The 24,736-nt window shown below is 37.1% G+C and overlaps 1 protein-coding gene across 1 annotated transcript in view; it reads right to left on the reverse strand.

The window, feature by feature from the left end:
- Positions 1-1,147: 1,147 nt before the first annotated feature.
- ARHGAP15 (Rho GTPase activating protein 15) overlaps positions 1,148-24,736 on the reverse strand; it is a 620,743-nt gene continuing 597,154 nt past the window's right edge. The window contains 1 exon segment of the mRNA XM_033112294.1: positions 1,148-1,501. Within this exon segment, the coding sequence (XP_032968185.1) occupies positions 1,318-1,501 (184 nt within the window). The 3' untranslated portion in view covers positions 1,148-1,317.

The raw sequence follows: 24,736 nt of genomic DNA on the forward strand, positions 1-24,736 counted from the left end.
TTATTGCTCTGTGTTTGCTCTTGGATCCATGCTTCATGCATTTTATTTACATGCGTTATTTTTCATTTTCATGAACAAATCGATAACTAGACTTATTCTTTATCACACTGGATTAGTTTTATTTATTCTCTTTGGATTTGATTTAAAAGCTGTCAAACATAAGTCTATATTTTTATCAGCAGAATACTTTCACCAAACTGGGTATGGGATGTGTTCAGCTAGAACATACTTTTCAAAATAAAGTAATGTTTGATATATTCTAGTTAGTTACTCTTTTGTTTATCCATGACAACTGAAACTAACCATCAAATGGATAAAGCAATCGAAGTCTAGTCAAGGAATCCTTAGGGCATATGAAAAAAATGCCTTTTAAAAAGTTTTTTTCTAGATCGATTTAACGTAATTCACCAATAAAGCATCCTCAGAAGCATAATAAAAATTCTACATAAAATGACATAGCCAGGGAAAAGAAGGATATACAGTTTGAGGAAGGTTCAAAATGGATGTTAACATTAAAAATGAGCACTCATGCAATTCCTGTATAATATAAAGATCAAAATTGCAGGGCACTAATTTTGCTTCTAATTTATAAGACCGTATGTTTATGGGACTGCAAATAGTATATATACCATATCCTGTGGCAAATGTTTTTTTCTAAAGAATGGCAATTTTTCTAGAGAAAAATGACAGTTTTTCTCTAGAAAAATTGCCATTCAACATGTATTTGTAAATTGCACTATATAGCACCACGGATAGCTGGGCAGTATTTACACATACAAACATGTTCTTGAAAGGTGAAATGTGTCCATTGGGGTTGAGAACTTGACTTCTTTTGTTCTATTTGAAAATTATTAATTTCTGCCTTCCTTCCTCTTTTGGTTCTACTCATGTGTAAGTAGGAGTATGAGGCAGCCAGGGTAGTGACAAGGCTCACCTGTGTCTACACACACTCTCAATCACACTCACACTCACTCACATCTACACACATACGACCATACACGCCATGTCCAGGAGCAGCATTAAAAATGTTTTTGTGTATGTACTGTACTCTGCCTATCATGGAGTATGCATACTGTATGCCTAGAATGCTAGAAGGAAGAGCACGGAAAGCGTTAATGTAGAACACATATAGGCAAATATTGTCAACTCTTTTATTCAAATGTTTGGAACTTAAATACAAAATTATCATTAAGTTTTCACAAGATGAGGCATCTGTCGCTTGAAAGGAAAAAAATATTTCAGAAATATGTTTACAGAAATGTAAAAATATTAGGCATCCAGACAGATGTGAATACGTTCAGTAACTTGTCTGGTCTGTCAGTCTTCCTCTGAGCTGAAGATCTTATTGTATTCACTCAGCATGAGCTCAGCTATCTGGTTTTGGTAGACCATGTGTATTGCCATGTTCCCTGATTCATTTTCAGCTCGCAGAAGGGTGGGTCCAAATACAATCCCTAAGCTTTGTGTGGACATGAGGTTCTTGGAGGCTTTGGCCACTATCCTGTGGAGAGAGAGAGAGAAAGAGATATTCCATTGGAGTTTGAAGTAAAATTGTAGCTACTTTTGAATTATAGAGTTCTGTGTTCTTGAATTCTTTTTTTAAATTTCAATTTAAAGAAGGAAAGTAAGGGCAGTGATTGGCTTTGGCGAAATGCAACATGAAACACAAGCAATTTTTTCTAGTTCCAGAAAAACAACAATTACCACAACACTATTTCATCTTCTACTCTTTATGCGTTAGAAATAGAACTTATGACTTTTGGGGAAGAATTTGATGCCTTGTACAACATTTTATCCCCATAGTACCTGGCTGTTGTTAGTGCTCTATAAATGTTTGTGGAATGAATAAATGAGTAAATTAGACAGAAAAAATTACTTTGGAGAGTTAATAAGACCCAGCCTTTGCAGTGTTTATAGTCAATGGAGGAAATAGGTGAGCCCATGCGTAAAATACAGAAGACTCCATACACAAAAAGTAGAAAAATATATGCATAATTAATAATGGAAAGTAGACATAAAGACTGAGAACAAAATTAATTTTTAGTGATTAGTGTGAGTAAAGTGAGCCTGAAAAATGCTGATTGGGATATGTATTGTAGAGAAGGTGTTCTAGACATTTAGGTATAAGACAAAATTCTACGTGTCTACATTCATTTTGGTCAGCCAGGTTAGCTCACATCTCAATAAAATGCTAAATCTTGTAGGATTTGTGCAGGGAAAGAGACCCACTGGAATCAAAGAAATGCTTGCTTGTGTGAGGACTGTACAGAGAGCTGAAATACCAATGAAACTTTAGGATGTGGTTTTATTAATAGTAGTGCCTTGCCTGCTTCAACACAGGACTCTTAAAAAGAAAACAAAGCCTCATCCTATAAAAATGTAGGACCTTAAAAAAATAATGCTTCTTCTTACAATTGAAGCCCGCTTGGTTTTACCCTAAAACTAGGAAGAGTAAGGTTTTAGTGATATTAAGGAAATAAGGATAGCATAGAGAAGGAAGACAGGGTGCCAAGAAATACTAAACTCTGCATTCCACCGGACATCCTGAAATAAAGGGAAATATGAGCATAGAGAACAAAGTGAAGCAAAGGAAGAGTTTATTGCAAGGCAGAGGGGTCTCTGGTATCAGAGCCATTGTGGAACATTGGGGAACTGTTTGGACTTTGGAGGACTCTTTCTTTGGCCTTTTTGGGCCTATGTAGATAGCCCCAGACAGAGGATGAGGAAGACTTTCTTTGTTTCTATCCCTTCACGATCCCAAATCTTTAAAGTACCACTTCTGTAACCAAGAGGCCATGCCTTCTCTCTCCTGAGAGAGATTGAGAAGCACCAAAGCTGTCTATCTGTGACTCCCCATAGCACAAATTCATGGTCAGCAAAATGTCCTTGACCTGATCAATATCAATAATAACCAAGTATTATTCTAAGCAATTTTATTATCTCACTTAATCCTCATAACAACCTCATGCGGTAGCTTCTATTATTCAGCCCATTGTACGAATGAGGCCAGGAGTGGTGAAGTACCTGATATCACATACAGCGGAGCTTCAAACCCAGGCAGCCCGATTCCCATGTCCGTGGAAGCATCATTGCCGTGTTCTGTGTTATGACCTGCTATGCTTAATAACTGGGATGATTTTTCACTCTGTCCTCCTCCACGTGCTTATCATCAGATCCTTCCATAAGAGGCTCTGAATTTTTTGCTTTAAAATTTTGTTCATTAAAAGATAGCTAACATACAATATTACATTAGTTTCAGGGGTATACCATAGTTATTCAACATTTATATACCTGAAGAAGTGATCACCGTGTACGTCTAGTAACCATCTATAACATTATTACAATATTATTTTAGTATATGTGCTGCCGAAGCGAGCACTTATTACAATATTATTGACTACGTTCTTTATGCTGTACATTACATCTCCATGACTTATTTATTTTACACCTGGAAATTTGAAGAGGATCTGAATTTTTATTCCTCACTGAAGAATTGTGATTGACAGCCTGGTTCCAATAGATTTATTGTGGACAAAAACGGCTCTCAAATTTGGACTGAATATTCAAGATATTCTGCCTCCCATTTTCACTTTCCTTCTGCTTTAAATGGAGAGCATTTGTACCTGTGAGTGTTGTTGGCATGGCTACATTTCTGGAAGGGAGTCTCATATTTTTAGAGCACCCATGAGTTATCTGAGACGCCAAGTTTAAAGTTTCCTTTGGAATATAAGAAACTATGCCACACTGTTGCTACATTTACCAAGTCAATAGGATGACTTAAACATCCTGTCCTGGAGTCGGGGCATATGGAGTGGGCCTTAACATTGACCTTCCCTGTTGACCTTGCTTTAAGGTCTGTCTTGAGCCTTAAAATAATAACTTTATTATAAAAGTTATTAGTAAGATTCACTGTGAAGGAAAACAGGTTTTCTCTTTTGGTTTTAAAGTGATACCTTTTTGTGATACCAGTTCCTTTAATGACTCCACACAACACACACACAACACACACACACATTGTTAAAAGGCAAATATGGAGAGAAATAACATAACTAATCAATTAATTGAGTGCTTATTAAGTAAAAGTTGCTTTAAGAACATCACTCACGAATAGCAAAGGTCAAAGTTGATAAGATTTATCTAGCAAAGAGCAGGGCTCAGAGGTCATAGGGTATGGAGAAGGGAGAATCAACAGCTAGAGAGTGTTGAAAGTTTGAAGGTGAAGGACTGACATAGGGCATCTTGGCGTACAGTGTAGAGGAAGAACATTAGAACCTGGATTCCAGGGAGACTGAAAGGGGAAAGGGATGACAGAAAGATAGATTGAGGATTGAATATATTTTTCCTACTTAATCGTGATTGTAATTTTGGTTGGTAGCAGGGACAGTGAAATTTGGGATAGCTGGTAACCAGAATTGCTTCAAACTCACAAAGGTGAGGCTAGAAATCAAGGGAGGTCCAAGAGCTGATTGTTGGAGGGGCAGTTGTGGCTGTCAGGAGGTTCTGGGGCAGAAGCTGGACGAGGTCTATAGCATCTAGAGGAACTTGGGTACAGGAGGGGTGATTGAGCTCTCCAGGGCATACTGGAAAGATACAGCAGGTTAGACTCAGGCCATTGGGGGAGAGAAAGAAGGCTGAAATGGGACTATATTTCAATTTCCCCAGAGTTCTTTATATTTTTCCTTCTCAGCCAAAGGCCTGGCTTAGAATCCAGAGTCGGGCCAAATCTAGAGGAAAAAACCAAGACCGAGTTTAAATAAAATGGACAGGAGGCAGCTAGAGCTGCATGTCAGCACCTGCTTTTGGGAAAGGGTTCTTTATCTTAGCCAGTGGGTCATGGAAGAGAACTCCTGTAATGGATTTTTGCCAGTGCATCAGTTTCCTAAATTTCCTATAGAAAAAATGTTCACTGGTGCTTTCTTTGCGTATGTAAATATGGAACAATCATTCCATCTGAAACCGGTATACTTTGTGTCCATTTCTCTCCACACTTTCCATCTGATTTTAATAAAACTGGCTTTAACTTATGAGTACTTTAAAATAATCTTGTTATAAACAGATTTTACTAAATGACATAAAGTTTTGTATTTTTTTTTCTATTTGCATTACTGCAGGTTAAATTTTCTTAGCAGCTTGGAATTTTTTCCTAAGTTGGGAAAATCAAGTTACTTGCAATAACTCTTAGAAAAATCAAATGTAGTTAAGAAAGGAAAAAAAGTGTGTTATATAAAATACATTCTATGTTATTCACTGTTATAAAATGTGTGCTTGTGATATATATATATATATATATATATATATATATATATATATATATTTCATTAGCAATTTATGTTCTGAATATCAACCAACCAGTAATTGGTATATTGAGAAACCCATCAATCTTTAGGTTAGAAAAGATACTGAAAGTGAAGACTAATTTGGGGTAGAAATCACTAACTACTAAACTATATAATTCATGTAGCGAGGCAAATCTGTTTTGTTGTCAACATTTAAATTACATTAGACCCCTTTCTAATAGACAGCAGGGATAGATATTTCTAGCAAAGCAGACCCCCAAACTGGGGATGTCTGGGAAAATGTATTAATGCTGTTATAAACTTCATTATATAAATGTGAACTTACCTACTCTCTATCTCAATAGACTCTTAAATAGTTCAGTGGTTGATTTAGGACCACAAAGGAAGTCAACCACAATGTCAAACTATAGCTAGACTACTACTACCCTACAAAATTATTTAACTCTTAGTTGTTTTGTTGTTGTTGTTTGTTTTTTTTACCTTAAATCACTAGATATCATAATTTCTGCTCTCACTGTGGAGACCAGCAGGGCACTGCATGTGCCACTATTTCTGAAATCTTCAACTAGTAAAACATATGTAGAGGAGAAACATAGGCTATTGAAAGAAATAACAGCCCTGCATGAAAACAAATTCAACCTAGTTTTTAGACAGAAAACACTCCTAAGCAGTTAAGTTGTACTTCTAGTAGCTTAAAATGAAGTTGAGTTGTATTATTGGAAGCGGGGAGAGGATCTGATTCAGAAACCGAATCCATTTTTACTATGGGTTTGGCAATACCTCCAGGACAGCCCTCATGAAAGTGAGTCCTGCAAAACACCATTTTTATAATATACTTCAAAAAAATAGCGTTCTGGAGTAAAATAACTTTTGAAGAAAACTGTATGCCACTTTGTTCTTAAAAAGTCAAACTACACAATAGCATTATAAAGGCTCTGACAAGTCCTATAGAAAGTAGTTTTGCTTTTCTCTGTGTGACTCATGTGTTCCCTAACTTACTTGAATGTTGTAGATTCTCCTTAGGGACAACAAGAAAATGTCTCTTTAGTTGCTTTGCTAAGGGCTGGTTAAATAAAATATTACCCTCCTATGCCACCCTGGCTTCAAAGTCCATAGCAACTAACTTAAGAGGTTAGACTATGGTCATTCTTGGCAGGTTCCACCCACCTGGTAGGGCTTAGATTTTATTAGGCCTTAGATTACGTGACAGTGTTGTAAAATTTGAGCTACAATTTAACATGTATCTAGCAAAGACATGACAGAAATGCTCCTTCTATGACAAAACAAAAGCCAAAAGGCGAAAGAACACATCTGAAGGGGAATGGTGAGAGCTAAGACACGGCTGAGAGATTAACATACAGGGAATTGATGGATGGGTAAGAAAGTGCAAAAACATTTAGACCTTAGATCAATATTTGGAAATTCTTCTACATGTTTGTTTACTCACCATTAATTTACTCCTAAGAAATCCTTAGAGCAAAGATACCTTATGCTAAGCAACATGAAGAGCTCAAAAGTTTAGTGCCTGTGAATGCTTGACTAATAGGAAAAAGAACCCAAAACATAACTCTTGAAAAAGGCTATTTATTAATACTGCTTAGTTTAAAATAGCCTGACAAAAATAATTACGATTTTATGAATTTGTTCATGAAATAGCACTTGATGTATATTCATTGTAAAAGGAATTCTTATACCGCTAAGCAAAATTCAAGTTTATAAAATCTTGAAGTGGGTAAGAATTCATTTTTCTGGCAAGAGCTTAAAAGGGTGATATACAGTTTACAGCGTAAAAAGGAGAGGAAATGCCAGAGCTACTTTTTGTCGGGCCCAAGTGGAAGGAGCAATGATCCATTAATTTAAGATTATTTTAGAAACAATCTATAATCCAATGCTACAGATGTTGGACCCCAGACAAAAAAACCCTCGCTGCCTTATGCTGGGTAAGTTTTTCCAAGAGTGAGCTGAATTGCTAACTCAAAAAAATTCCTTAGTTGCTTCAAATCACAGCCAAATGACTCAAACTGAAAGACAGCTTTAGTACAAAACTCAAAATTAATGCTGAATTAAGAAGACCAACGCATTTAATAATAGTCCAGCTCTAAACAGATACATGGATGCAAACTTCCTTTTAAGTTTGTGCTTTACTGTTACCATAGTGACTTGAAAGGAAGTTGAAAGCCACATAATTGCCTGCAGGACAACTCTCAAGTTATTGGAAGTGTATTAAAAGTGTTTTCTTCCCTATCTCTGTAATGCTATGATTTTCCGACACACATAACCAAGGTGGTTTAACTTGAATGGGGAGAATGTGGTGGTAAATATACTCTTGCCGTCAGGTCACACCTGGCTTGCAAAATACAGCTCAGCCACTGTATGTGAAATGTCAACTTGTGACTCTGAGCACTTAAGTGAAAGAGGCTGTTAAAAATAGAATACATTTTCAATGTGCTCAACTTTGGTTTCCTACATATGTTCTATAGCTACTTTGGGGGGGAATTCATGCTAACTATATTCTTGCCTACCTTTAATTTGCCAAACTGTACTGCTAACTATACTGGACTTTTTTAAAAAAAAACTAGGATTGGGGGACTTAGCAGGAATTCTACCTTTTCCCTTAAGGTCATGACTGTATGTCAGAAAAATCTTCAAATATTGCAAAAGCAGAAGAGCAGTCACCAGTGTTTTTGTACTTAACATTAATGTGTTTTAAGGTGGTGTGGGGACAGAGCCAGGAGTGCAGTTTCCAGGCTCTTGCCCTCACTTGGAAAGGTGCTGGCTCAGGTAGTAAATGGCCATCAACTGTGATTGGATGGCCATCAGCTGTAGCTAGTTGGCCGTCAGCTGTAACCAGTGAGCCATTGGCCACTAATATAACTGCTGTGGCTCGGCTAGCAGAAAAATGGGGGCTAGCAAGAAGCTGGTGACTGAGCTAGCAAGAGCAGATTGCAGCTAGCAAGTGAGGTTGGTTGGCAGAGAGAAGTGGACGGCAGGTTGCGGATAGTGTTGCTCCTTCTTCCTGTGTCTCCAACCCAGCCGCCAGTGAGAATATAGTGGTATGACTCCCCTATCTATGGCTCCGTGGGTGTTCCTTTTTGGCCCCACCATATCCTGTGTTCTTATGTGGGGAGCGGGACCAGAGACCCAGCCTGCCACCCTGCATGACAGGTGGTCATTTACTGGTAATTTGCATATGTTAATTTATAAATTAACTGGTTTAAGTAATTGTAAAGTCTTTAATTTTATATCCAAATATAATATTATTATTTTCTAAAATAAGTTAACAACTATCCTCCTAAATGGGAATTATTGTTATGTAGACATTTTTGCTTTTCAATAATCTTTAAAGCCATGTGTGTGTAATTCTCTCAAAGCTCATTATGGAAGAGGAGCATTATATGGCAATTGTATATTCATAGCTGACATGGCCTTATTCTTTGCATTTATTAAATAACCTCTTTGCACTGATTTCAATGCTGAAGATTGAAACATTTTCAGTTATTCACTTATTTCAGATTTTTATTGATTGGTCATTATAAGGAGATTCTAACGTATCTTTTAAAGCAATACTCAGTCTGATAAGAGGACTGATAAAATAAAAAGAGTGAATAGCCCATAGGCTTCAAAGTGACTTATTTCTAGTTGAAATATGTATTCTATAATGTGACAACAACCATCGATAAACTGGGATATCATAATGGAATCCCTTACATAGATAACATCAAAAAGGAACTCTAATAGTTATTACTACTTGTTGAATATCTATTATGTGCTAATCACTTGCTTCAAATAGATCACAATTTCAAAGATAGATTTAAAAATCAGTTTTAATTTCTTTTTTCTGATTATAAAGTAATACATCCGATTCAAGAGAATTTTAAAAGTTTAGAGAAGAAAAAATCCACCAGTAACCATTAGCAGTAATTCAATGTAACAATTATTCATTCACAAAAATCTGTTGAGTACCTACTAGATGTTGGACACTGTTATGGGTCTCGGGGACAGTGCAATGAGTAAAATAGATAAAGTCCTCTCCTATATGAAGCTTAGAATCTAGCAGGAGAACCAGACAATGACCAATACATTAAACGATATATAATGTGATTCCAGGCACTGAAGTACATCAAGAAAAACAAAGAAAAAGAGTAGTAGTTGTTCTTCTACTGACCCTGGGGACCTTTTAAAAGAAATCTGAATGTCCTCAAATCCATCCCCAGAGATTTTGGTTTGCTTAGTATGGGTGGGGCCTGGCTGGCTGCAGATAATATCGTCCACAGATAATTCTCATGAGCAGGGAGTGGTGGGAAGTGCTACACATAGCAGACAAGGCACTCAGAAGTCCTTCCTAAGGAAAGAACACTGGGGCAGAGACCTGCTTAGGTACACACAACTGGGGAAGGAGAACTCTAGGCAGGAAAAAGTAGGTAGAACGCCCCAGTGGTGAGGCTGTGCTTGATGCATGTAAGACTAGAGAAGGGGATAGTGTGGCCAGAGGCGATGTGTGATACCAAGCCTTTCCATGGTGATCACAAAATATGGTGAATGCTGCTGTCAACTGCCATCCAATGGAAAGGTAGGGATCTTCAAAACGGGAAGCAGTGCATTGAACCTTAATAACAGTTTGTGACGTTTCAATTTATTCTGTGCAGTGAGCTGGGTGTCAGCTAAGGTTAAGAGAAGGTGTGTTTTAAAGTGAGCCTTAAATCATCCTCCATCATGACAATGCTCTGTGTCACACATTGCTTCTGGTATACGGAAATTTCTGTCAAATAAAAACATTACAGTGTGTCCTCATCACCTTATTCACAAGACCTGGCACCGTGTGACTTCTGGCTCTTCCCTAAAGTCAAAATGACCATGAAAGGTAAACGTTTTGAATTGATTCAGGACATTGAGGCAGCCACGACAGCGCAACTAAAGACATGAAAGAGAATTTCCAGAACTGCTTCAGAAAGTGACAAGAACAATGGGATAAGTGTGTTTGAAGCGAGGGGGAGTATCTTGAGGGGGATTAATGGCAATGTGTCTTTTACTGTAGAATAAATATTTTTAATTTAAACACTCACTGTATTTTTTGATCATATTTATTATTTACTTATTGCCTTATATGGGACAAAATGGGTTGTACCCTATGATTTCTTAGTATAAGTGAAATTGACATACAAAAAAATCTTTCCATATATTCTTCCTCTACATTTTGGAGTATTGCTTTAGGCAATGGTTCCCAACCAGGGGCAATTTTGCCCTCCCCTCCTCGCTCCATGAGGCATTTGGCAATTGCTGTAGACATTTTTGATTGTCATGACAGTGGTGGTGGAGGGGAAGGGTGGGTGGGGCGGGAGTCGCTACTGGCATCCAGTGGGTAGAAGCAAAAGATGTGGCTAAATATTCTACAATCATAGGACAGCCCCTCACAACAAAGAATTATCCAACTCAATATGTCAATAGCGCTGCTGTTGAGAAATCCTGCCTTAGGGTAAAATAGTAGAAATGTACGTAACAACTAGATCAATGATTCTCAAACTTTACTGTTCATGAGAATAATTTGGAAGCCATGTTGAAACAAATTGCTGGGCTTTACCCCCCAGATTAATGATTCAGTGAATCTGGAGAGGGATATGAGAATTTGCTTCCCTTACAAGTTCCCATGTTGTGATACTGCTGGTCTGGAGGCCACACTTTGAGAACTTGCACTAGATCATAAGTTATGTCTCTTCTTTTCTTAAAATATGATGATATGAGATCAGTTCGCACATTCCATTCCACTACATGTAATATGTAGTCCTGTAATCATTATCATTTGGTATTATTCCTTTTAAAATAATTGCCAATTTGATAGGTGTAAAATGGACTGTCATTCTTTGAATTTAGGGTTCCTTGAGTTTAGGAAAAGAGGAAAAAGTAAAAAAAAACAAAAGCAGACATTTTTCTCTTCTGTGAATAGCTGTTCATATCTTCTGCCCTTTGCCTATTGAGAGTTTATCATTGTTTGTTTAATCCATTTTATTTATTTTGTATAATAAAACTAATACATAGTCTTTGAAAAAAATGTACTAATCAGGAGAAAAGAGACAGTATAACAAAAGAAGGAAAAGGGAAGGAAAATGGGACTTCAGATCATGAAAGAAGTCTAAAGAGATCATGTTCTGAATCATGCATGCTAATCATATTGATCTGAATATTCAACATACATCTAATATAATTTGCTCTAAATTACTATCCAAACTGTTTTTCTCAGATAGATCATAAACCTTTTCTGATGAGTCTTTAAAATAAAGACCGGATCAACCTAAGGGAAAAAACAAACAAAAAAAAACACACAAAAAAAACCAAAAAAATCCTCCTGCTTCCTATTCAAACTCCTTCATGATCTTCATGATAACTATAATTAACAGATGAGTGTTCCTTCTAGATGTTTTGCTATCTATCTATCCATCTACCTATCTTCATATATATTTTTTTCTTTTAAAAAAGTGAGATAAAAAATACATAACATGTTACAATTTGCTGTTTTCCCCCTTAAATATATATCATGGGCATCTTTCCAAGTCAGTACATATAAAAATACTTCATCCTTTTAAAAAAAGTTGTTAAATTTCATAGTATAGATATACCTTAATTTATTTAACCATTTCCCTGCTGGGGCTCTTTTAGGTTGCTTCTACTTCTTTTCTATTATAGACAATGCTACGATGAATATCCTTCCATATATAGATTTTTGAATTGTTTATTTATTAAGAAGCATAACATTTCATTATTTTTGTTGTAATTATATTCTCTTAATTCTTTTGTTCCTTAATTTTATTTATTTAAACTTTTATGCGTTCATATCTAGCACTATTTCTTTTGGAATTTCTACCATTGTTTTTGTTATTATAAAATGCATCCATTGAAAGAGATTATATAAATATTATCAACATTTTCTCCAAGTTTTTAAAAATTATTTCATTTTCATATCCTCTAATTCATCTTAAATATATTTTATTGTGTGAAATGTGATGGTAATCTAAATTAATTTTTCTCCAAAAGCTAGCTAATTTTTCCAATAACATTTGTTGCATAAATCGCCCATTCTCCATTTATTTGTAATGCTACATTTTTGTGCAGTTTCCTACAGTCATAATACACACACTTGGTACATCCTACTCTGCTGATAGTTCTGTGTGTAGTCTGAACTAGTCCTTTGCTGTTTAAATCATTGTAACTTTAATATATGTTAGGAATATCCCCCCTCCCATTTTCTTTTTCAGGTGTGAAAGAAAATTTTCAGATGAATTTTTTTCAAATGGACAAAGTGAGCCTAAAGAAATTGACAATTTGATCAAAGCCACATTGTAAGTGGAAGCACCTAGATTAAGATGAAGATCTTTATTATTCTGGGATATAGATATTTTTCAACCAAATAACTAAGACTTAAGAATTTTGCATTTGAAATTAAGGGCTCCCTAATTGTAAGGCCTGGTACCTGAGGAAGACTTGGGAGAGAAGTGAGTCAGAGAGTCAGCAAGAAGTTTTGGGTGACATTTTTTATTTTTTAATCACCTAATTCACATCCTAGGATATATTTACAAAAATGAGAAGGGTGTTCAGGTGGACAAAAAGCCAAATGAATACATATTACCTTTATCTCCAGATTCACACAGTGTTTTAAACTTCTGAAAGCACTTATTTCTCATTGGGAATGGAACTGCATGCACCATGAGTAAGACAGGTTGAGAATTTCAGCTGTGGTTTCCCTTAGGTGTTTTCTCTCAAACTTTAAAATGGTTTTAGCCACCCACATTTGATCATGACAGCAGTAAAAGAAGTCTTAGTTTTTATTCCTGAGCCCTGCTGACCTGCCAGCACTACTTATAATAAGAGCATCCTGGAAGACTCGCCCTGGATGTAGGGGAGAACGGCTAGAAAATATATTACCTGATGGCAGTATTTTTAGAAAGGAAAAAAATTATACGACTGTCATTATTTTCTACCCGAATCTGTTCAATAAGTCCGTTAAAAATCTAGTATGTGCCAGTAAAATTTTATATAGAATATTGGAGGTGGTGCATGGATCAGCATTAATTAGGCCAAGTAGAATAAGGCACCTAATTATAAGATATTAGTGAAAATATAGAACTTAAATATTTGCCTTATGATGTTAGATAAAACTAATAGGAACACCGTCAATATGCAAAGTCAGAATTCATCAACCTCTTTTTTAAAAATTTTCCTGTCCACATAGGTAAAGAGAGTAGCTATTTCACTTCCCACAGAGGGAGTCTACATCAAACCTTCAGCAGTTACTTGAAAATTGTCTCTGTTTAAAAGGTCCTAGAATAGCTGGGGGAAAAAAAAAGTTGCAATTTGGGTATTGCCATTCAATTGTCCATCATCAATTTTACTTCCTAAGGAAAATTAAGTTTTAGATACTTTTTACAATGACTTGACTTTAAGAGAGACACTGCCTCACACCAAGAGACACTTGGATAGCACCAAGGTAAATGTGCCCACAGAGGGACGCTTTCCTCAATGGTGGAGCAAAGAGCTGAAGGAGTTTGATTTGGAAAAGGAATCATTAGAAAAGTCATGATGATGGAGTGCAAAAAGCCATGATATGGAAGAAAAAGTCAAATGTCCTCTTGCAAATCCAGTGTCTGGAACTGGCCCAGAGAACACCTCCCCGTGAAGAATAAGAGTTGGGAAAACAGACTAGGATGCTTCAAATGATTCATATTTATTATAGAAAGTTTAGAAAATGCAGACAAATCAAAATAGAAAATAAAAATCTCTCATAATCCCATCACTTAGCTATTACTACTATTATTACTATTTGGTTGGTATAAACTTTTCCATTTGAACACTGGAAAGGTACTGGGGGAATCTATCAAGGTTATTAAATAAAAAGGCCATGAGTTCTCTATCAGGAGGCATTTAGATATGTCTGAGATTCCTGTATTAAATGACGAGTTGAATGACATTTAAAATATGGCCTAGGCTCCCAGATTAATGATGAAAGAATGGACATTCTAGGGAAGTCAAACTGTCATTTGAGACGAGGTAGGATAATGTATAATAACTGAAGTTTCTTCCCCTCCCTTCCTTGTACCTCTTGCCTTTCCCCAAGATGTAGTCAGCAGCATTTTTTGACCTTAGTGGAGGGATGGTACAGCAGCAAAGCAGAGAAAGTGCTTTGGATTTTTGCAAGCTAGGGCATTTGAACGGCTAAGGACTGTACTTTTGAGTTTCAAAAGCGTAAGCGTTTAAGAACTCAGAGTTGCAGCTAATGCCTAAGCAATAAATTGGAAGGTAGATGAAGAGCCAGGCTACCTTGCTGCCAGATTAAAGAAAGATTTTCTGGACTAGGAGAAGAAGAGCTCGTTTGAAGAGAGCTAAGACTTTGGTGATGTCCCATGGAGAGGTGAGTCCTGGCCCCTTTCCACCCCACTTCCCTGGGGATACAGGCTGTTAGAAGGTCTGAGGATTCTGAGATCAGATGGACCATCTTCTCCTTGGGGAAAACCTAGGGATATAGCAAGATTCCGGAGTTACTCGTGTTTAGTATGCTAGAAATAGCTAACTAGGAATCACTGCATGGTATATGCAGGCAAAAGTGGCATTAGGATAGCTTTACAGAGTTCTGCCTGAATAGTGACTGAAACCCAGACCTGGTATTCAAAGTTGGGGATGATGACAAAAAAAAAAATAAATAAAAAATAACCCAGAAGAGAATGAACACCCACCTGGACAGGTGACGTAAGCCAGACACTTTCTACTCTGCTTATCTGCCTTATTGTCTTTCTTCAGTAGAATGTAAACATCTCAAGCATCAGAACTTTGTTTTTGTTTAAGCCAGTATATCTAGATCAAGATTAGTATTTGGCTCATAGCACTAGGTGCTCAATAAATATTTATTGAAATACTGTAGAAATTGATGTGCTTCCTGCCCTCCACCAAATGCTTGGGCCACATGTAGCCCCCCAGAACTAGAAATGGACCAGAAAATGTCTAGAAGTCACTTTGAATCAACTAGATTGAAATCATTTAAAAGAATAGGCTTTGACAGAGAACTTTGTTTCGGTTATGGCACAATAATTATATTTCTCACACACCAGAGTTTCAGATCTGCTTTGCAATAATGAGAACATGAAGGCAGAGATGAGGAGACATAATATTTCCTGAGAGCTTGTGAGGGACCTGCAATTGTGCAGGGTGCCTTTCCTACCCATGTACTATCTGACAATGAGTCTCCAACATGTACCCAGTTTGAACAGAACTGGTGAGAGGAGTTTAAAATAGAATGTAATTTTGATCTGGTTTATACTATGGATAGTTGAAGTTAAAGAAAACAATACCATTTTTCTTGGCCGTCTAGAACAATTCCTCCCACTGTGGGACAATGGACTGAATGGATCCAGAGCTCCCTGTGGAGTTGGCTGAGACTAAGTTGGGTCCATATCTCAATTTCTTCTTCTGCCCAATCACGCTCCCACCCACTCCCTTCCCTAGGGGTTGATCCCTAATAAATACTCTGCATGTTAAACTCTGTTTTAGGGTCTCTTTCTATAGAACTTAATCTGTGATTATTAGTTCCAGGAGTGGTCCAGGAAAGCCAGCAAAAATGGGCATTTGGGGCTGGGTCACTTGCTGGCTGGCTGGCAATGAGGGTCTGTCAATGGTGGTAGGAAAATACAGTTGGGTTTTGGCACAAGGTGGCAGCCCAATTGTTAAAACTCTCACTGGTGGTAAATTGGGATGTTATATCCATGGAAAAGAGACTAGTAGCTTGTGTAGTGTATTAGACATTTAAAAATACTGGTCGGAGGTTGTGGATAGTAGCTACAAGGTCAATGAGATTGAAGGGTTATTACTAAGCACCACTGATACTCCACAAAAATTATTTGCAATTACAGGGGACTTTACTCTGTAAATTAGGGTTGGCTATAGGAGAGCCCATTACAGAACTAGGTGAACCAATAACAATGGAGATGATAAGACAGTGAAATAATAGAGATTAGGTGGGGGCTTAATTGCTAGAAGCCAGGTAGGTGCAATTATAATAATAAGCATGAGGGACAGCCAAGGGAACTCGACTCACAGAGAGCTATGAAGATGGTTAACAGAATATGGCATACCCTAGGAGCAAAATAAATAGGCGGCCGACAAGGAAGGTATTTAGCTTGTATCACTGTATTAGAATAATACATCTAGTCATTGTTTTATAACCCACTGCTGCTTCCTGAGCACTTGGGGTTTCTTGGGTCCAGTGATCAGCAGGAAAGGAGAAGACTGACCATCTAGTCAGGGGTCATTGACCCTGATCAAGTGGAGGAGGTAGGGTTGCTGTTCCACAAGGAGAAGGAATAATATGTGTGGCATCCTAATGATCTCCATGGAGCCTCCAAGTTCTCTGTCACCAGGTTTTATGGTTAATGGAGAAGGCATAAATTCTTTTCTGAAAAGACATGGTGATTAGGAGTTTGGACTCCTCAGGGATGAGGAGTGGAGTCACTGCTTTGGGTCAGTCACCACGATGGCAGAGGCTATAAGTGAGGGTGAGGGGCGTCTAGAATGGATAGTGGAGGGAGGAGAGGATGAGTGTAAGTCTTGGGCTCAGGCCCAACTTCACCTACAGGGTTTGATTTCGTCCTGTTAAAGCTTCCTCTTCAAAGGCTTCCTTGGCAAGTGAGGCCTTCTGAAGTCTTAGGGGAGCCGTTCCCCAAACATCCATAAAGAAAGAAGCAGAGTGGCACAAAAGGTGGACTCTGGTGGACATGAGATATTCTGCCCAGATGTCTCTTTAAGGAAGAGCTTGTTACTTGTTAGTCAGCAGTCAGCCCCTGCAAGATTTCCCTCAGCTGAAGATAGACCCTCACCCCACAAGACTCTTGAACACAGCCCAGGGCCAATAACTGATCACAGTGGGGGTAGAAAGACTGAGTCATTTTGGTCCATCTGGAGATAACTCTGATGAGCCATAGATGCTCCAGAGCTCCTGTGGGTTGCCCAGGCTTTGTTGGGCTCACATCACAGCTTGACTTGTCTTTCTTCCCCATTCCACTCCACATCTCCTTCTGTTGGTGCGTATAGATACGTAACTGGTGCCATGTTAAATTCAACCTGTGATGGTACCCATGAGCACTGAGGAATCAGAGAAGCTCTAGTAGAAAAAGAACTAGTTTGCGAAGGACAAGACCTGAAATCTAGCCTTGAATCTAGCCCCGACCAGTTCTGTGTTTATTAATCATTCCCTTCCACTCCACATTTGTATTTTATCATCAACAAAACTGGGATAAAACCATCATGCTTTATATATAGTACTTTATATTTTCTAAATTTGTTCTGGTCATTCTAGAGCAGAGAGTCTCAATTCTTGCTGTATTTTGGTATCTGTGGACCATTCAAAACCATGTGACTGTCGGGGACTCACCCATAGAGATTCTGTTAAAATTGGCTTGCAGTGAGGTCTGGGCTTGATAAAAACTCTGAGTGTTGTTCTATTGTGCCGGGGAGAAAACCACTGCTCAAGGGAAAACCTGTAATCTGGAATCTCAAAATATTAAATTCTTATTCCCCATGTATTGACTGTATGGTCTTAGATAGGCCTTATCACTTCTCTGAGCCTCAGTTTCCTTGTCTAAAAACTGAAGTTAATGACAAAACTGACCTCATGGGTTGTTTTGAAGGTAAAGTAAAAAAAAAAAAAAAAAAAAAAAAAAAAAAAAAGTCTGTAAAACCCTTTCCAAATGATAGAAACATTAACTTTCATGATATGTGATTAAATTTGCCTCTGTCATTGTTATTTTATAAACAAAGAAAGGGAGATTAGGACTCATTGGTTTTTTACTCTGGCTAGAGCTTTTAGAAAAGCAAAGGTATCCTCCAGAGATTCTTATTTAGCCCAGGTGTCTGAGTTTCTAAAAAAACTTCATAGGCAAATCTGGTGTTTAAAGACTTCTTGGTTAAATGACCTGTCCAAAAGTCACAGAGCCAATTAAGTCCAAAAGCTGAGACTCGAATCTAGACCTTTCCATGCCTCTCTCCTGTTTTATCTGCTATTATTCACGCTGAGTTTTCATTCTTGCACATAAGTCTTATCATAATATCATATGTTAGTCATAAAATATAATAATAGAGATAAGAGGGATCTTGAATTTAAAACATTGTATAAATATAATGTGCTATGATTATTAAATATTAAAATAATTACGTCTATCCCATTAGAACTAAGCCATATGATTTGTGTGCTTTTAGTAAGTGAGGGGTAAAACTCTGTAGGTAACATAAGATATTTTTAAGATTTTATGAACCAACCATAAATTAAACAAAGTGACATCAAGGCTGAAAGAATGGAAGCAAGCACAAAATGAAGCATTTCAGTGAATTCAAAATAGAGTAATGTACTGCTACTGTACTGCTCCCCTATCTTGAACACGCTGACTTAATTTGGCATCATGAAGGAAGAGAATAGGATAAAGACAGAGAGAAGGATAAATAGAGATATGAAGATCATTTTAGTGTGATAATGACCAGGCCACTCATATTTCTCATATAGCCTGGAAACAATTTCATACTTATTGGAATATGTGACCTTTAAATGTTCCTTACTTGCAAAAAGACAAATATTCTAGAAGCCGGGTGTTAGCTTGTGGAGTCATCTGTCCTGCCTGCCCTTGGATTGGAGGCTACTACCAGGAGAGTGCTGAGTGTAGACGAGCAAATGTGTTACGTATTCTTTACATTTGCAGACTTCAGGGTAAGCTTTCTTTAACAGCTCTCTGATTTCTTTAACATAGCAAATCTTTAATCAGTCTAGATATGTTAAAATGTGATCTTTTACAGTGAATTGACCTGAGTTGAGTACTTGAGTTGCAATGTGTATATTTCCCCCTCAAAAGCTGACTTGTAGGGGGAAAAAAAATCAGATAGTCTATGATATACTTTGCCTTAGTGACAAGATGTTTTGGGGGAAATCATCCAAGCTTGAAATAAAATCTTTATTGAAAGTAATTCTACATTCATGCCAGTCAGATACATTGTAGGATTAGACCAGATATCCCAGGGGAAAACTATGGTATATGCACCAGGCAGAGTTGATTATTTGGACCTCCTGTCAGTTCTTAACTTCCTGACAATGGCTGAAGCCTTCACAGCCGCTACAACTCTGTTTTCATCTTTATTTTGAAAGAAAGTTAATACGCTTTACCTTAACTACGCCAAATGTACTGGAAAATAACCCAGTAATAAGATACACCCCACCTACCAAGTGATATCTGTATGTAGAGAACATTTAGCTATGCATTTTAAGGAAACAAATACAAGCGGCACATGACTGAAAGATATTGTGATTATTTTTTCTGCTTGAACTTTTAAATTTTCCTGGCAAAGCCTCCTGTGTGCTGTCTTAAAATCAACATGTATACATAATCATGGAGCCAAGTAAATGGATTTCATTGTAAATTCTCTTCAAACGGCAGGGCAACCTTTATTATTATTATTATTAATTATTATTATTAGAGCAATTCATTTATCAATGTTATTTGGTGTCAGAAAGAAAGATACAGGTGTGCCAGGTGACATTTGGTTCCACTTAGAGAATCGATACCAGCTTAAGATGTCACTTTTGAAAAGTTATAGAATTGTTTGCTTTTTGTACATAATTAACATTGCCATTAAAGAAGAGAGAAAAAGGCATAATTTTGTGGGGGTTCAGAATGGGTCACCCAAGATGTTTCTGTGGTATGTGGATGTTTTTGAGCTAAAGGCAACTTTAGCCACGGGCTCAAGAGGAACTTCTGCCCCTCACCTAGAAGAACTTGAATTAGAGGCCTTGCCCATAATAAGAGATCATCAGAGATAACCTTTTCCACCTGCCTACATGGCAGGGAAAACTACTAATTACTGAACATATGCTTTCCCCACAATGACCTTCTGAAGCTCCAAGGTGCATCACCTCATCCCTAGCTCATAATGTCTCATATACCCATGTCCCTGCTCTGTTTCTGAACCACTTCCATATGTGGTGTTCCCATACATAGGTGTGTATTAAATTTGGTTATTATCTCTTGTTAATCTGTCTCATGTCTGTTTGGTTATTAGACCAGCTGAAAGAACCTTGGGGGTGGAGGAAAGTTTCTTCCTTCCCCACCATTTCAAATGGAGATTTATGTTCTGAATCATTGTAAAGACAACACGGTAGTATAGTTCTAGAGGAAAGGGAAAGACATGACCTCCAATAGTTGCTTGCTAATTACCACATTCATTTAAAAATTCAAAACTTAGTTTCATAATTCTCATTTTGTGGTTGTATATTCTAAAACTCATTGCTCTGGCGTCACCAAAGAATGGAAGCAAGAAGGTTAAGCGGCCCATGACTCAAGTATAAGGACAGAAATGATAGTCTATGAAGTACCATGTTACAGAAAATGACAACATATTCCCCTAGACAAAGAAGTCTTAAGGTGAAAAGAATACGTGTTCTGAGAACCATATTTCTTACCTAAGGTATGCATTGGTTAAAAATCTTAAGTTAAAACTTACGCTTAAAAAACTTTTAAAAAAGTTTTTAAAAGATCATGAATGTCCTTTAAGAGGTAACTGGATAAACAAATTGTGGAACATATTTAATGGAATATTATTCAGTGATTAAAGGAATACACTACCAAACTATGGAAAGATGGGAGGAAACTTAAATGCATATTACTAAGTGAAAGAGGCCAATAAGAAAAGTCTACATACTGTATGATTCCAAGTATCTGACATTCTAAAAAAGGCAACACTTTGGAGATAGTAAAAGTTCAGTGGTTGCCAGGAGTTAGGAGAGAGGGGAGAATGGCTAGGCAGAGAACAGAGGAATTTTAGGGCAGTGAAATTATTATTCTGTATGATATTAGAATGGTGAATACATGTCAATATACATTTGTCAAAATCTATATAATATACAACATTAAAAGTGAACCTTAATGGAAACTATGGGCTTTAGTTAATAATAATATATTAATATTGGCTCATCAATTGCAACAAATGTACCACACTAATGTTACTAATAGGGGAACCTGTGTGTGTGTGTGTGTGTGTGTGTGTGTGTGTGTGTGTGTGTGTGGTAGGGGGAGAGAGTATATGGGAATTCTGTACATTCTGCCCAGTTTTCTGTAAACCTAAACCTGTTCTGAAAAATAAAATCTATTAATTAAAAGAGATAATGAAAGCAGATTGCATACAGTCAGGTTCCAGAGGTCAGTTTCACTGCTCTTCTATCCTATGGCCACACACATTGAAACTACTTTGCAGTTTGTCAGTAACCATATCCAAAACCATATTTAAGCCTATCTCTACTAGGAAGCCTTTAAAAATTGTATTCTGATCACTTCGTTATTTGCTTTCTTGGCATTTAAACATTCAGATTGTATTACATTGTTGTTGACATGTTTTATTTTTATCTCTAAGTTATTTCATGCACATATGCTTTATCTCTCAATTAGACTGCAAAATCTTTGAGTTTAGGTGGTGTGTTACCTCCAGCTTTACTCCCATTTTTGTTTGCAGTAGAAAGTTTGGGCATTCTGTACCTCTTTTGTGATTACAAATAGTTTTTGCTTTATAGGCAGCTGGCAGGTTAAATTTTTCCTCATCCAGGAGCCTTTTTACTCCAGCAGAAAGGGAGCTGACCTGATCAGAAATGAGGTACTCCCCAATATTTTTCTCTCTACAGTCAGTACAAAGCTCTTCTTAGCTGTTTTCTCTTAAGTCCAGGAAGGAAAGCCAAGTTCATCAGCAAAGATGTGGAGTCCTTTACCATGTCATCCCTCCTTCCCTTTCTCCTGCCTTCTCTTTTTTACTCTCTTTGAAAAAAATTACAGAGGATGACTGGAGAAAATAATTTGGAAATAAGACCATCTAATGTAACATTTAGGTGTATTGTTTCGGAAAAGGGAATTCAGTAAGTACAAGATAGTATCCTTGGAAGCTCCATTTTCACATGTTTTATGAAGTAGTGTGAAATGACTTGAGGTTCAAGTGTCAAATAACAGAATGCAGGACTTGTGAGCTTTGTTTTGAAAAGTCTCGCTTCCTTACAGATGATGTCTACGTCATCCAAATGAGAAAGGATCCATTTCACTGACGTATGGGATTTTGTAGAGATCCATGAGGCCTACTGACCCAGAACACCATAGGAACCTGGAGAAAAGGGTGATTGATTCAGTGAGGACGCTTTAGTCTCACTAGTGCATACCAGTTTTTATGATTGGATGGAAAATCAGCCTGTCCAAGGAAACAGCCGGGCTTGTATCCTGGCTCCACTTTTACTGCATGTAGGACTTTCGGGATTCACGTGGCCTTCCTTAGTCTTAGCTTCCTCGTTCAGAAAATCATACAGTTGGGCTGGAGGAATTCGAATTTCCTTGTGCTCTAAATCTTATGGTTAAACAACTTAACACTTAAAAAAGTATGAACCCATTTTTCTTCCTCAAAGTTGAAATAATTTGTAAAGAAAGTTGACAAGCTTGGAAACACATGGCAAGTATGGTTATCAATTGCAAAATAAGAGAACTCTGAAATATAAGGGGTTTGTAGCAATGTCTTATATATATATATGTGTGTGTGTGTGTGTATACTTTAAATACATGTTCATGCATACTTTAAATATTATATGAAGGGTGTGTACATATATCTTTATGATAATGCATACATTTATTTATTAAAATAAAGAATGAAACAAAAAGGCAGACACTAGGGATTTTTAGGGAAACAGACATGAGCCTCCTGTTCTCTTGGAAGCCTAAGGGTGTGTCTGTAGTCTGCATTTTTTGTTTTCATAACACTTATAAAAGAATGGTGGCGATGGATCAAGAGACCCACTTTGGCAGAGGCCTGCCATACACGTTTGCTTTACCTTGCTGATGGTGGCTGTCTTCTCTGTGGGGAAGGACCCTAAAGTTCCAGCCTCAGTGTGAAAGGGTGATGTGATCAACCAATAATGTCTACATGGGATTTGGATGGAGAATGGCGGCATATGTGCCAGGAATGTGCCATTCAGTGGAAAAGTAATTTCGAAAGGAAATCAGATACATCTATAGAAGTAATAGAAGGTATTCCTGGATGAGAAGGAATCTGGGAACTTGAGAAGCAAGCTGCTGGGGGGATTTGAACCACATTGCCCGTGAGTATAGGGGGAAAAAAGGAAACTACAGGGGTATCAAAGTAGACCAAGAGAAATTTAGAAATAGAATTAATTTTCAAAGATAACTATTTGAAGCTGTTTTAAAGAAATATATACAGAACAGATACATATTGGTGATGATTTCATATTAGCACATATATACCTGCTCCATTTTAAAAAAGCAATTGTACAATATAATATTGTGGTTGTATATGCCTATTGAAGAGAGAGTTATGGAAAGGAAAAATATAGTCTCTCAATGGTTTAAAAGACCTACTAATCTTAGTTGTTAATTGGTAATTTTATTAAATAGTGATATTAGAGAGAGGGAAGATGTACAAGGCTGCTGAATAGAAGAGGGTCAACAGATTCTGTTTGTTTTGTGTTTATACATTTGTGCTCTCGCATGGGGCCTCATCACAATGCCTTATCTAGAACGACTCCTAATATGACAACACTCCTGATTTATAGAAGCCCAATTAGGTTAAACAGCTTGATTCATTTCAATTGGATAAAAAAAATCTCTTGTTGAATCTGGATTCTTGCTTTGCAACGAACACAAACTCACACTCATTATTACTTATGGTGCTTTTCTTTATGGATGAAGTGCTTTGCAGCCAAGTAGCGGTAGTCACCAGCTGATGACCATAAGGAAAGGCAAACACTGTCAGTAGAATAACATCCTTAGCCAAGTGTTTATGTTGGATACATATACAATACATAACTGTTCTTAACTAATGATACAAAGTCAGCCTCCCCAAGTTTCTCCTTTTGTATTATTTCTTGCCACCCATGTATTGAGCAAGATTTTCTCAGGACCAAGCCCCACCCTAAAAATAAGTTCTGCTTCTTTGCAAGCTGGATTTATTTTTTCTAGCTTCCCAGTGAATATCATACATCAAATAACTCTGAGTTAGTTATAAATACAATTGGTGGTGATGTGACTGTTAATGCAGTTTCCAGAGGTGGTTAATTTATGTACAGAGAATATCTTAAACAATGAAACCATCTGGATAATTTGGTATTTTTGTAATGTTGTCCTTTATAATCTTTTGTTTATATTTCCTTTCTAAGACTATTGGTTTGTTATATTCTCAATGAAGTTTCCCCTCCACCCCGCTGCGGGCAGGGAAAACATCTAAATCTTCCTACTAAGAACTTTATTTTCTTTCTTTTCCTTGCTCCAGTTTTCCTTGTTTTATATTGGTGCTAACCTATAATCTGGAATTTTCTCTTCAGTTGGCAGAAAGAATGTTTTAGTGGCATTCTTCTGACCAGATATTCCCTTGATATGGTCAACACC

The sequence above is a fragment of the Rhinolophus ferrumequinum genome, chromosome 8 (assembly GCF_004115265.2).
Source record: "Rhinolophus ferrumequinum isolate MPI-CBG mRhiFer1 chromosome 8, mRhiFer1_v1.p, whole genome shotgun sequence".
Classification (NCBI taxonomy): domain Eukaryota; kingdom Metazoa; phylum Chordata; class Mammalia; order Chiroptera; family Rhinolophidae; genus Rhinolophus; species Rhinolophus ferrumequinum.